This window comes from Aptenodytes patagonicus, chromosome 3, assembly GCF_965638725.1.
Source record: "Aptenodytes patagonicus chromosome 3, bAptPat1.pri.cur, whole genome shotgun sequence".
NCBI lineage: Eukaryota > Metazoa > Chordata > Aves > Sphenisciformes > Spheniscidae > Aptenodytes > Aptenodytes patagonicus.
The window spans coordinates 39686134-39700441 of record NC_134951.1 but is presented as its reverse complement, the minus strand read 5'-3'; the positions used below and the strand labels follow the sequence as shown (position 1 = coordinate 39700441).

Below are 14308 nucleotides of genomic sequence, written 5' to 3'. Positions count from 1 at the left end.
AATATAAAATACATAATGCATCTGTCTTATTTAAAGCAATAAACAAATTCTACACACGGCATTTACAGGAGACTTACAGACAGAAGACTTGACTAATGTTCATTTTGATTAGAAACATTAACAAATAGCTTCATTATCAGTTGTGAGATTCTGTAGGGAAGATATGAACTATGAACGCAGAATCTTACACAAAATGGTAGTAGGACCTGAAAAGATCATTTAGCACCTTCCATCCGTACAAGTCTTTTGAACGTGGCTTTGAGTTGAGTTCTGCTGGAGGGCAAGCATCGCCCCACGTTACAAACAACGAACCACGCTACAAGGATTGCTCCTGAGGTTTGGGACAGTGAGATGAGAGTCGCCTAGGAGCCCTGAGAAGCACACCACTTTGAGATGTGGGCACATGCACTTCGGCACCCATCAAGAATGTTGTCCCAAAGGCCAGATTTCCCTTGGATTTCAGTGGATCTGCTCGATTAACAACCTCCCAGATCATAATGGGTGATGGAGGGGCATGGTGGGGAATACCCACTGACATTCAGAGTGAAGTTATCCTCCTGAGCTTCCTCCCTGGCCTGTTTCAGCCGTCACCTTGAGGACTGCCCTGAGCAGGTTTGTGTACAAAGGTATTCTTCTTTCTCTCTGAAAGAACCCCCTGAATAATAATGGAAATGTGGTTATCTGCTACTGGCATACATCTTCCCAACCCCTCCCCTCCTTCCCCCATATAATAAGAAGCAACGCAGCATGAGATTGGTTTGTACAGAGAGCAAAGCAACCAAAAAGACTAGGAACTGCTGAATTCACACTTAATTTAGGTGGTGGAAAAATGAGCAGAGCTGGTACCAAAGGAATTCAGTAGTAAGCTTTGAAACTACTGTGCTGGATGAAGATCTGCTGCCCTTTGAGCAGTCCTGGAACGTAGGACAAAAGAGGGTAATTTTCACAACATCTTTGCTGCGTCCTTGGCTTGTCATGGAAAAGAAGGGCATTATTAAAAATTAAGCAAACCTCCACTGAGCTCAGAAGCTCTCAGTCTGAAAGGTTGGACTCCTTTTTGCATTTAGGGATGTTCAGTGCCCTTTATAATAGCAGAGGAAAAATAAACATTCAGGTTTAATTTTATAGCAGTCTTTTTGGTAATTTTTTATTTCTGTGTCCTCACCAACAGAAAATGGCATGTGCGCTGCCTCTTCTCCCACCACTGGCATGAATATATCAGGGTACTGTTACCTTTTCTAGACAAATTGGCACATTTTGCACAACTGCTTAGGAGCAGACACGTTCCATATCTAGAGGAAAAATAATTAAACAAAGGTATTGCAGCAAAGATGTACCAATGGAGCCTCTCACCTATAGCAACAAAGCAAAAAAATCTCTCCTCCCTTCTCAAGAAAAATGGAGTTTTCATTTCCCTTGCAGAAAGGAGAATCAGTATTTGGGACTATTTTACATGAAGCCACTCAACTGAAAGACAGCTAATGACACCGGTTAAAGGAGGTCTGGCTGTCTAAGGTTTATTTTGTTGAAAATACAGTCACATTCAAATAACCTCTTTGGGTTTTCCCCAAAAAATAACAAAACCAAGAGACATGTGCATAATATGTTTTATTGAATAAAATCCTGCTTCTAATATTTACACAGTGAAGTTTAGAGATGTAACCTAGTGAAGCATGGCAATGTATAGCATTCATACAACATCTGGATATCTTTAAATACATCTGAAACTACTTATTATAGCAATCAACTGCCCATCACTGATTTCATAATTAAGGAAGATTTGAACTTTCTGAAGAATAGCCAAGATGAATATTAAGGGTAGTTGAGTTCAGAGAAAACAGTCTGCTATGTGAATTCCAAACCCAAAAGATCTGAGTAAAGTGTCAAGAGTTTTGAAGGCAGCTTCTGTATTTCCCTGTTGTTCTTCTCATCCCTGCAGAAGAAGATGACAAAATAAATTACAAATCTTAAGGCTGAAAGTAATATCCACAACTTAAACACACAGCGCCCTCCATGGTAATCTTACTTTTAAAATTTATAAAGTCATCTTAACCTCAAGGTGTGTGAACTATAACAAAACACTTACTTATTATGCATTAAAAATGATATTAAACTTTTAAAGCTGCCAAGATAGACAAACAGAAATTAGAAATGCTGCAACTGATATCCAGCGTCAAGACAACACTAATTACCACCATTTACACAAAAACTTTATGATGAAGTGTCTTCCATCCCACTCTAGCACGTTAAGCAAAGTGTTATGCATTGTTTTTTTTAAAGCTCTACTAGATATACTATCAATCTACTATCACAGTGAAGAAAGGTCTGGTAAAAAGAACTATAGTCAAAGCTTTCCTATTTATAGGGTTTTTTAAAGATAATTTCATTATTCCTGATCTTGCATGAATTCTCAGCAAGGTTTGAATGCAAGTATAGACTTGCAACAGCCATACTAACAGACTAACTCATAGCACTAGTAGACTGTTATCTTATATTTGGACTACTCACTGGTGGTGAATAAGACATGATTCACTGGCCATTTGCATGATTTTTGCCATCCAGCAGGAAAACATTATAAACTAGGAACGTTGCATCCTACTCAAGCCCCTGGAGGTTGTTTATTCTAGTGGGCTACAGACAGCGCATTATAAAAGGCAGGCAGTCTAGCCTGCCACATTTGGGATTCTGTGTTGAAAAAAAACTGGTTGCTCGTCTCAGGTTAAAAGGAAATGATCTTGCACAGTCTCTCATATTTTATTTACCAAACAGGGAGAGGAATTACATTTTTCCTGTGCCTCAAGTTATCCCGTATGAAGCCCTGCCTAATAACCAGGAGTGCAAAGAACAGACAATTACTAACCAAAGTATCTATCAGGTCCCTTCCTGTTTCCCAGCACAACTTACTGGTTGAGAAAGGGAAAGCACTGCTGTCAATTTGCAAGTCTCTCCCAACTGGAGCACTGGTTCTGAGCAAACTGTATTGGATGTTCAAATACAACTTCAAATACATACTTGGAAAGACAAATAGATTTAAATCAACCCCCCATCATCCACTAACATCGCCTAACCTTTAAGCACCAAGATTAAACTTTCCATAAAATAGTTCCATAACGAAGTTCAGTGTGATAACTTTGTATTTTTAGAGAATAAATTTGTAATGGTAACGGTGTCTTTACATACACACACACTCTCATGGAGGTAAGCTGTCACCTGGTAGGGACAGCTTTAAAATTCAGAATTTGACAAGAAAACAGAATATGGACATGCGGTAGAAAAAGCTGCAAAAGATAACAGAAAAGCACTTGGCTATTTGCCATTTCTATGCTACAGCCACCCCTCAATATATTTGTGTATCACAAGAGTATATTTTATAAAATTTGTGGCTGTTTTCTTCTGTTTCTTGTTTTATCTTTTTTTTTGTTCTTTTTCCCCTCCCCAAATGAACAGCCAGACACCATTCCATCTATCCAGGAAATGTATATCCATCCTAATCTCACTGTTCCTTTTCTCTTTATCTTTTTTCCAACCACAAAGAGTTATCTGGAACACAGCTGCCTACCTGGAAGCTATTTCTCTTATAGCTAACATAGCTATAAATTTTAATAACTAAGAAGCTGCTGAAAGATACAGATTTTGCTCTTGCCTGTCTCATCGGTGAGGTATATGGTATGCATTGTGAAACACTGTCTTTGAGCAGGAAAATCATCTGTACTGTCAATCTCAAGATAAGCAACTATGGACGTGTGAGACACTGTCAACACAGGTTGAATAAAACCAAATGTACATTAAGATAATAAGGCTAAGTTTAGAAATGATTGCCTGTAGCATCCAGCTTGAGACCTTGCATTAGCCTCAGACACAAAGTAGTAAGTTAATTCAGGTGCCTGAGAAGAACCTTTCTGGATATGAGGTACCTTTGTACACACAGCCAAACATATTTCAGGGAGGGGTTTGTTTGCCTGTTTTTTAGAGAAGATGCAGATTTATTCTTTGTTAACTGAGAAATACTTACTTGTGTGAACAAGGACAGAAAGATTTCGACACACACTTAAAGAAAAGCATACCGTAACTGGTAAAAATAAGTTTGGAGTTAGCATCCCCATGCTTTAATATAGAATCTGTTTCCAGATCTGAAGAGGACTTTCATACAGCGGTAGACCATGAAACATTATACAACTTGGTGTTATCCAGTTACAAGGGGAGGGAATCATATCACTGCAGACTTCATGAAATGAAGTTGCAGGTAGCTTCTCACTCAAACTACAGAGATTTCAGGCCGTGTTAGAAAGGACAATCTGACATACAACATTGATATATTTGACAATTACCACTTGTTTTTTTTTCCCCCACAGCCTGCCTGAAAGCAATAGATGAAGTAACTTGTCAATTAAGAGGGGAAAAGAAGAAGGTAGCCAGCCATGCCACCAGGTTGTATTTAACAGAAATTACTTGAAACATAGGCCAAGCAACAACTTAGCCAGCTTGGCCATTTCTGTAACTCAAAAGCCAACCCTACATCCCTCTTCACCAGGTGTACTGCTAGCTCCTTTGTCTCTCCAGCAGTAGGACAACAAGGGGCCCAACTTTTCTAACATCCAGAAGACTATGGCTGTGCTCAAATCCATACAAACCATAACATCATTTCTTAGAAAAGATATCCCTGTCTCCCTACACGTGAGGAGGTTTGGAATACATTAACTTCATCAGTTCGGACCGATGGCAAGTAACGTCACTAATACATGTTATACTGAGTACAAAAAGAAGCAACTGTAAAGCAATCCTTCAATTTCTCAGAAACATAAGCGCACTACCTTATATGCAAACTCTGTGGAGTAGATAGCAGGATGGAGATCTACTACAACTGCTGTGACAAGCACGTAAGACCAATTACCTACTATAGCGCACAGAAAAATAAGGGAATACTCCCCTGAAATGTGCCTTACAACAAGGCACGTTAAGGTTCTCTCTTAGAAAAACCTTTGAGCAGCTCATTCTGTAACACTAATATCTAGTCACACCAGCCAAAAGACGTGGTGTTATGGGCCCCACCATCCGGATGTTTTCTTAGACAAACCAGAAAGCAGAGTTTTCTGTGTCTTCACACTGTTTTCCAGACAGCCCCTAATAAACCTGCTCCTTGATATGCTAAATCCATGTTTTCAGCTGGCTGATAACTTCCTCTGATATTTGTGTGTGGTGCAGCCCACAGGAGAAATGTAAATATGAATGCAGATGACTTTTCCACATTTTAGTCCATATTACCTTCACAGAAAGGTTTAGTGTCGACTTCCAGTCTGGAAACTAGATTGTGTGCAAATTCAATGCAATCTCCGAACCCACTTTTTTCACCTCATACCTCCCCCCTCACTTTACCATCCTATGGAGGAATGGGGTTTAAACCAAGTCTCTGAACCACCAAATGTCCTTGGTTTGTCTCCGTTTCCTTACACAGAGGTAAGAATATTTGGTCCTTTGGTTTCCTTTGGAAAGGAACAGATTAGAGGCTACCGAGCATGGCCCAGTAACTTGCCTCAAAGAGCAGACACAACCCATTCTCTTTAGGAAAGCTTCACTGACTTTATTACAGAGGTGCCAAACAAAAAAGAAAATAAGTCTTTAATAAATTTACTTCAACTCCGATAAAAGGCAAGGACAACTGTCATGAAAAAGAGAGCGTTTACCACATACTCTACAAAAAAGGTCACAACATTCTTCAGTTTTAATCCTAAGGAAATGCTCTAGCATGTCAATAACAGGTGATTTTGGGGAAATATTCTAAGTGGAACTACATTATTTTTCGGAGACACCACCTCACTGGTAGCGTCCCCATTTCACATACAGGCACTCCACTGTCAGCTATCGAGAGAAACAGAGAGAGTGAAATGCAAGAAGTCGCCCTGAAAGTAAGTATGCATATAAACGGGATTAACATTAAGGTATTGACAACCTTCCACCCCGGCCCTAAATTTAATTCACAGCTTAACGTACAGGTAAAATGGACACGAGAGGGCGCCCCTAATGCAGGGCCCACCTTGGCCCTCCCATCTGTGGCGTCAACAGCTAAAAATCCCCTGCCTGCCTGTTGCAGGATCTCCCCCTTCCAAAGGAAAACAGGCCTGTTGTTTTCTTCCATTCTTTTTAATTCAGATGTACAAGACTCAATAGCAAAAACTAGGCTACTTGATTCGCTTAATTAAAGGAAGTAGAGAATACAATGCGTTGACACATTTCCTAATTATTAAACTTTGGTCATTAAACACCAGAAGTTCTCTCACAGCAACGCACAATACTGAGTCCCGCTTGGCCACTGCCAGTCTAATGCTACTTAGTATTATATTACAATGAAACAAAGACAAAAGGTGTTACAGACTGCAATTAATAGACATGTAATAGAAATATATATTACTTCACAGACTTGGTGCCTGAAGGGCTCTGCAAACAAATCTTCAAGCATGACCAAATTACATAAAAGATTATAAAGAAAAATTATTTTTAGAATAAATATTAAATATAAGCCTTATAATTATATTTGAACAGAACTGTGAGATACTACAGATACTTCACGTATTTTCAATGCTCTGTGTATGTTTGCAATGCAGTGCCTATATTCGGTGTAAATCGGGCCTTATTAGTACCTCACAGGATTACGGGCCACCCTGAAGAGTGAAAAATTATAAAATTTAACACTATGGTTTGCCTATGAAATACTTGTAAGTCTTCTAATATAGGCAAAAATATATTCTGTGCATTACTATTCCTTTCACCTTTCACTTTACATTCTTTTCACTTCTCAGGATACAAGACATTTAATTTTCAGATTGATTGAGCAAGGTAATTAATTTTAAACACTGACTTCAATGGCACTACTTAAAAATATTCAGTCGCCTTTAAGACTGAAGGCCCAAAGCCATAAGAGGCAATTCTTATTATAAATAAATAACTAAATAAAAAAGCAGTACTTTAGCCCCAAACCTTGCAATCACTCTGTCAGAATCCTTACAGGCAAACTGTCAGTATAAGACATTATTTCTCACCTGTACTACTGCTCAGTAGTTAATCATTTTTCGAAGAGCATCATAGCATTTCCATTTGTCTGGGATGTAGAAAGGCTCAAAGATGTGAGGGAAAGGAGTGTCATAGCCACATACTCTTGAAATAGGAGCTTCTAAATTCAAAAAGCATTCCTCCTATTAACAGAAATACAGAATAAATGTTAGTGAGGCCATTATTTTCAGGAGTCTTACATCACAAATTGAGGTCGAATGAACTTTGCCAGACTGACAGTCCTGGAAACTCAAACCTTCTATTTATATCACAGCATAAGTAGTCCAGACCAGAACAGTGCTTCCTTTTGCCCAAAGGTCCATATTAAAATAACAACTTGTATTAATGTTATTTTCATTTTCTACATGTGTGCTGCATTAAATCATAGGCAGGTTATATTTAGTACATCTGCTATACATCCAGACAAGTGCTGCCAAGAAACAAATATTTTAGGAACAAAGGAGTAAGAGTTTCTTTCCTGTGCCACTTTTAAACATATAGAAAAATTACATAATCTAAGAGAGTGTATTATTTGTTGGATACATGAACATCATATTCAAACTTCTTTGAACCCTTAGATTATTAACACTCTGTCTGAGAAGCATTAAGCAGTTATGGAAATTATTAATTTGTACTCAAGTGGATTTGCGTATCTCCAACCCTTGAGTCACATCCATGCTCTACACAAAACCCCGTAACTTGTGTTCTATTTGGAGATCAGATTTGGCAATGACTGTGAGGGTTTCATTACTCAACCTAGTAGGGCACAAAATATTACAAATACACCATATTAATCTGAAAGTAACCTGTGGAAATATGTGTAACGTTACCAGGTTTAATAACCAAATAAATAGTGGGGTTTCAATCTTCCTGCTCTCAAGTACCAGAGTGATGGCAGGGACCATGAAAATCTGCAAGAAGTAGACGCAGAAATAACTTTGCCAGATCGAACTGATGTTGATGCTAATTATCAGCTCCTTTTCTCCCCATATCTTTAGCATATGTATTTGCTTTCCAGAGCAGACAAATGAAGAGACAAAACATTGTCCTTCTGGCCTCTCCTTTATGGACTGCTGCAACCAAGACATCCTGGCCAACTTCCCTGTACTTGGCTCAGCAAAATGGAAGATGAAGGATTATCTATCAGTCCTTTTCCACCAGGCCCACAAGGAAAACAGTCAAAGAGCTATGCTTTTCTGCAGCAAAGTGCTAAGTATTTTCTCAGACTGATGAACTGTTTTGAATGCACATTGCCTTGCAGTCCATGGCAGCCTAACTCTAACTTACTGTGCTTTTTATACATCACGATATTTGGCAGCATAGAAGGTACTCATAACACACTGAGATTATAACCTTTTGCTCCAGCTACCACTTCAGTGCATTGTGAAGTGGCACATTTCTGGAAGATAGATGGAAGTAAAAAGTCCGAGAGGTTGTGTGATTGCATACAGTGTCATTACATGTAATAGTGAACTAATTCACCTAGAAAACTTCAGAGTCTGAATAGGTCTGAGGTAAAAATATATGCAAACAATATAAAGATTTTTTTGAGCTCCATTTTCAGGCACTCCTGTGCTTTTCTTTGTAAAGTGAAAGATTCACATTAGTACAAAATGCTGGGAAGTAGAGTGTATTAAATCCTTTACCTGTCCATGAGGTAGATCATGATGTCCTACCCCAACCTGCTGGCAAGGATATTTTTGATACTAATCAGTCTTTGGTTCCCATGTTGTGACTGCCCAATAAGACAAAGCAATAGCTTTCGGACCATCCCAAAACTGACTGCCCAGACCACCTGTGAAATTGCATTACACCAAAACATACAAGTATATTCTAGACCCACAGCCTTCCAGTCCTGCGCTGCTGTTTCAGAGTACCCGACACAGGACCACTACCTAGGAGAGACCTTTGGTTTACGTCATAACCAGCTCTGTGATAAGGGCTCATCCCAAATGAAGCTTGGAGAGAAAGTTCATTAGTTTCACTGAAAATATTTACTGCAATATTCCCATACACTGGGCATCCGTGCAGAGAGCAGCACTGCACCTTCAGCAGCCCAAGCAGCAGACAGAGAAATGTTAGCCGCGACTGGCAGGCTGGGTGCTATACTCCCCTGAATGAGCCCCCAGGCCTGGCTGTAAATATAAATCTCAGGTGGTAAACCCAAGCCATATAGAATAGTTGCAAGCATGTGTATTTATTAATGCTATTGCTGTTATATTTAATTCAGAATAAAAATTAAGTCATAAGACTTTCCAAAACTCCACTTAGTATTTTTTTTCCTCAGGGAGAACCCAAATCAACTGTTACAAGCACCCCTTCTGGGGTTTTAAAATTCAGCAGTCGCTTTCAGTTTGACCATACACCTATTGCGTTGAAACTTGAACAGCTTCCAAAGAGTCATGTAGATTCCCTTGCCTCAGTGAGGAATTCAGAGAGTGAAGCTGAGATGAGCAGAGTGTTGTATTGTCAGATACAATCCAAGAATGATGACCCAAGAAAGGTGAAGAACTCTTTAGTCTGAGCTACTCTGTGTGTGTATGTGTATATAGAAAATTACTCTTACTATTATTAAGGGTATGTGCAGATTTTTAACTAAGCTATTGCACTGTATGAGTAAAATACTTCAGAGGCAGTAAAAACAGACCCAAGCCACCAATCAATTCCATGAGGGAAACTCTCTACTTACACATTATTTGACTGAAATCAACACAGTTTCACAAAGGTTCACACCCAAGTGGCTCTGACTGTACTAGTGTCACACACAGAATTTCACATCGTAATAGCTGATCATGGAAAAAGTAATTTTCCTAGCAAACCGATAAAATTTTTATAACGATAGACTGAATAAACTGCTTACGGTTTTTAGAGTACCATCATAGAATGGTTTGTGTTGGAAGGGACCGCCAAAGATCATCTAGTCCACCCCCACACTGTAAGATCATCTTACAATGTATTTTTTACCTTACCGACCATACCTGAAGTCATAGGTAAATCCTATACATATGTATGTGTTATTATGCAGAGGATTGTTAGATTATTGATGCATACATTTTACAGATGCCGGTTTGGGTCAGGTGATGTGTTGGTTATGGAACTTACTGGAGTAAGTCTCTCAATGTCAATGACCACAGTAACAACAGAAATGCTGCAGACCTAGCAAAACGAAGATGATTCAGTTGACATTACTTAATTCACAGATTTACTGACAATATTTGCAAGAATATTGATAAAAGCAAACTGCAAAGAAGAAAAGCTTTTTAAGATTTTTTTTTTTTAATAGAGTGGAAATACAATCATAATCCAGAAGGTGGAGTATAAAGTTATCATCAGAATACGGTATTTGAAAACAATCAAGAAAATGCACTTTTACTTTACAATGTAGAAGTATTGTAAAGAGACAAGAGTCTTGATCTTGCTAAGAGCTTCACAAACATTTGACCTTGGCATCACGGATCTTATTCAAAATGTAATAAAGCTAATGTTTTTATGACTTTCACCATGCTCACAGTAGGATAGCTAGATTTACTCACAGAATCACAGTAATACTACTGCTATATGCTAAGTATTTGGTTCTCAAAAAAAAAATTCATAAATCCACACATTTTACACATAAGCAGTCATAGAAAACAAGCTTAAGGAAATATCTTAATGACTTAGAGAGAAACTATGTCTTTTCTTTTTACAAACATGTAAGGTGGTTTGATAGAAGTTACTACTACTTTAGTAGCGCTGCTTTGGATACATCTAGGTATGCAGCAAGTCTTTTGTAGGACTGAGGTCTTTGCTTATAATGACCTATAATTAGGTTTGGAGCCAGTTTTGTTTAAAATACAAGTAATAAAGTTTACCAGTTCATGGGGTTTTGATTTATCTCTGGAATCAGTTCAATTTATGGGACAATATATTCAGTTGTGTCCTTTAAATGCAAATCAAACCAAACTTTTTCACAAAGTTACAGAATATGAAACTGCCTGCTTGATGGCATTAACTTAATAGCTGTAATGTGAGCAAATGAGATTACATTCTTCATTAGATGGCATTACACTTTGAAAAATCATCGTGTTAGCAAGATTTATATCCCAATATAAAAAAAAAAATGTATAGTCTATGGACATATTTCTAACTCATCTTCCCTTTTGAGCTTGAAGAGCACTTAACTCAAGTGATCAGCCCATCAAATAGCCTATCTTACACGGATTCTTGTTCACACCTGCTGCTAAAAGTTAGACTGAAGGACAAACAAGAGTCCAGCTCATCCCAAATATGATACTGCCATATCTGCTGTACATGTTGCTGTGCCAGATTTTTTGCACCTGCGCAGCCACACTGTAGAGAAACACGACTGAGAATATTAAATACACAACGTCCAGCTCTTTTTAAGACCAGTTAGCAGACATCCATTGTACAAACCTATCAGAACAAGTCTACCGCAGTATTTAAAAGAGTGATAAAAGATCAAAATTTTAAATTAAGTGCATTTACTCCCAACTACTTGGGCATATAAGGGCTGGTACTCGCCCAACACGCTCTTGCACAATAGGGGAATGCAAGCTTACAGTCTTCAGTAAGTCCCTGCATATTTCAAAGAGACTGTTTAAACAATCTGACATCTTTCAAGGAAAGACCTTAGGAAAAAACTTAAAAATTAAATGGTTTTGGAAGTGAAGTAGTAGGCATGGGATTTCTGATTCAGTGTAAAATGTTTTAAATTCAGTTTTGAAAATAGTATGAAAAAGTCATACTTATTTAGTAGAATACCCACTAACTTCCAAAATTCAACTGAAGTAAAAAATTATTGTTTTGTTAGAAAAAAAATTGCTTATAAAGGAACAGATATAGTTATTAGTCTAATATATTCAAATTATCTTAATTTTTAAAAATTCAGACAAAACGTTAAATCATCATTCTTCCTGCTTCCCAACTGCAGAGGTCAAACTCTGGCCTCAGTTATTCAGTATGACCTTTGCCAATTACTTTCATTTGCCTGAATTTCACTTAAAGCCTCCTGGAAAACACATTATTATATTCTATAAAGGCATTTTAACTGGCCACATTATTTCATCTTGACATTTGATGTTTAATACACAATTAGGAAGACTTTTCAAAACAACTTAAGAGCACAGGTTCCACTAAAAATCTGTTCTTGAAATTCATAGCAATCAGTCAAATGTATCACACACACCACTTCAAAACAATCTTATGCCTTGATTTTTAGAATAGATGCTAAAACCAAGGACTTGCTAGATGCTGCATGATCGTATTTGAAATGCATCCTCTAGTACTAGGTACACTCCCTCTATTTCCCCAAATTATAATATTCTAGTATGCTAATATGGAAAACTTTATCCAAGTTTATTTTAGCTTTATTTAAGTGTATATTTTACTCTTATCAGAGATTCAGGTACTCACTGCTAAATCAGGGGTCTGAGTGTAAAACTCTTGAAAACATGTACAAGTGAGAATTGCAGGCATTTCTAGAGATATACAATTGTATAAAAAGGATAAAAGAAGAAAACAAATCCATTTTTGGCCATTACTGAAAGAAAACATTACTCATCCTTCTGCAACATATAGAAAAATAAAGCAATCTGGTCCGCAGTTTAGGGGAAGTACTTTTAGGCATCTGACCAATAAGAAAATAGTTAAAGAGTTTATTGCTCCAGACCTTCCTTCCTCTGAAGAGAATCTCTAGCATTCTATATTCATAGTAAACAAACCTCCATACGCAAACACTTTGGTAAGTACCAGTAAATTAGACTATTTAATGTGTAGCTAGCAAGACAGACAATTCCAAACTGACACTTTTCCCCTTAATTATCCTATTTTGGTCTTATTCTCTTTACTTCCATATCTTTTGGATCTATTTCATTTTTCCCCTCTGACTGACATGGATTAAAATCAGTAAAAAGGAAATTTTTTTTATTTTTAAATTCTACTACTCTATAGAATACTCCCTAAGGTGAGAAAACTTTCCTTTAAAAATCAATTATTTCTGCAACATTTTATGTCCCAGGTGTCTCTCCCATGCTATTCTTACTTTGCAACACTACAGGGACTCAAAAAAATTGAGAGCTACAAGAATATCACATGACTACAGAGTTGCTATATGAGAACACTGATTTTACAACTCCTTTTTTCAGTACGGGAATTTACTTTCTGTAGGATGACAAACAAAAAGTCGATTTTAAAGACTAAGATGAATAGGCAGAGTTTGATAGAAATGTTAATATTTCTTTTGGTATTATAGCTATTATAATAAAAAGAAGACTAAACATAAGGTTAAGGTCCATTACACAAGGCAAACTGTAGGAACATTTTTCATGCAAGACTACTTATTTTTCTGCTGACAATAACTACAAAATTTAGACCCAGGAACTCGGTGACTAGTTGCAAAGGTTTGACTCAATTGTGGTTTCTGTCTGTTAGAACTCTGAATTTTGCCATCTCATCTATAGATTATAAAATTTAAAAAACTACATATATATTCGAAGAACAACTCAGAGAGAAAACTCATCACATTAGAGTTTCACTTTCTGTTCCGATATTTTTATTCTGATTTATTTATGCTGTTGTCATAAATGAAAGTGTGGGTCTCAAACAGTTAAGAAAACTTATTCTAGATCACTCTGTAGATGACTGTTACATTTATATTATCTATTACTTCCCCATATGGATTTTCAACTGTAAATTACCTACTATTGTAAGAATGAGATGAATCTTTCTGTACGTTAATAATGAGCATGATAAGCTCATTTACAACAAAAACTATTTTTTACGTCAAAGCTTAGATAAAGATTTTCAAAAGAAGCTTTCCAAAGAGGTAGCCAATCAAACCCCATTTTATAAAAGGTGGATTTCATGCAATTAAGCTGACACTAAATACAGATTAAAGGTCTTTTTCTTTGGTTTCTGCTTAAAAAAAAAAATCCAATTTGAATAGTTTACTTTCAATAAGAGAAAAGTCAAGCATCTGCAGTTTTCATATGTCTCACTATTGTAGCACAGTATTTTCCTTGACAGCTGCAAGCACCAAGTGCTACAAATTTTAAACAGAATTTGCTTTGATGACATATATATGTTACATTCTTATGAATAGTCACTTCTATGAGCTACGTAAGTACCATACACCCATGAGATGTTTTCATGTTGAGAGAGAGAGAGAGATCTTTTTTTAGAGGGAGTATTTTTTTCCAACAGCTTAGCCATATTCATCTTAAAATACTTTTATAAATCTCTTCCTGATAGTTACAATAGTGATACA

At 37.1% G+C, this 14308-nt stretch overlaps 1 protein-coding gene across 2 annotated transcripts in view; it reads right to left on the bottom strand.

Annotated features, from left to right (window-relative positions):
• Positions 1–1593: 1593 nt before the first annotated feature.
• The window catches only part of BCKDHB (branched chain keto acid dehydrogenase E1 subunit beta), a 134779-nt gene continuing 122064 nt past the window's right edge, over positions 1594–14308 (bottom strand). For both annotated transcript variants that reach the window (XM_076333130.1, XM_076333131.1), the window contains 2 exons: positions 7035–7187; positions 1594–1933 (listed from right to left, as the gene is read on the bottom strand). In XM_076333130.1, the coding sequence (XP_076189245.1) occupies positions 7047–7187 (141 nt within the window). In that variant the 3' untranslated portion in view covers positions 1594–1933; positions 7035–7046. The remainder of the gene's footprint in view (positions 1934–7034; positions 7188–14308) is intronic.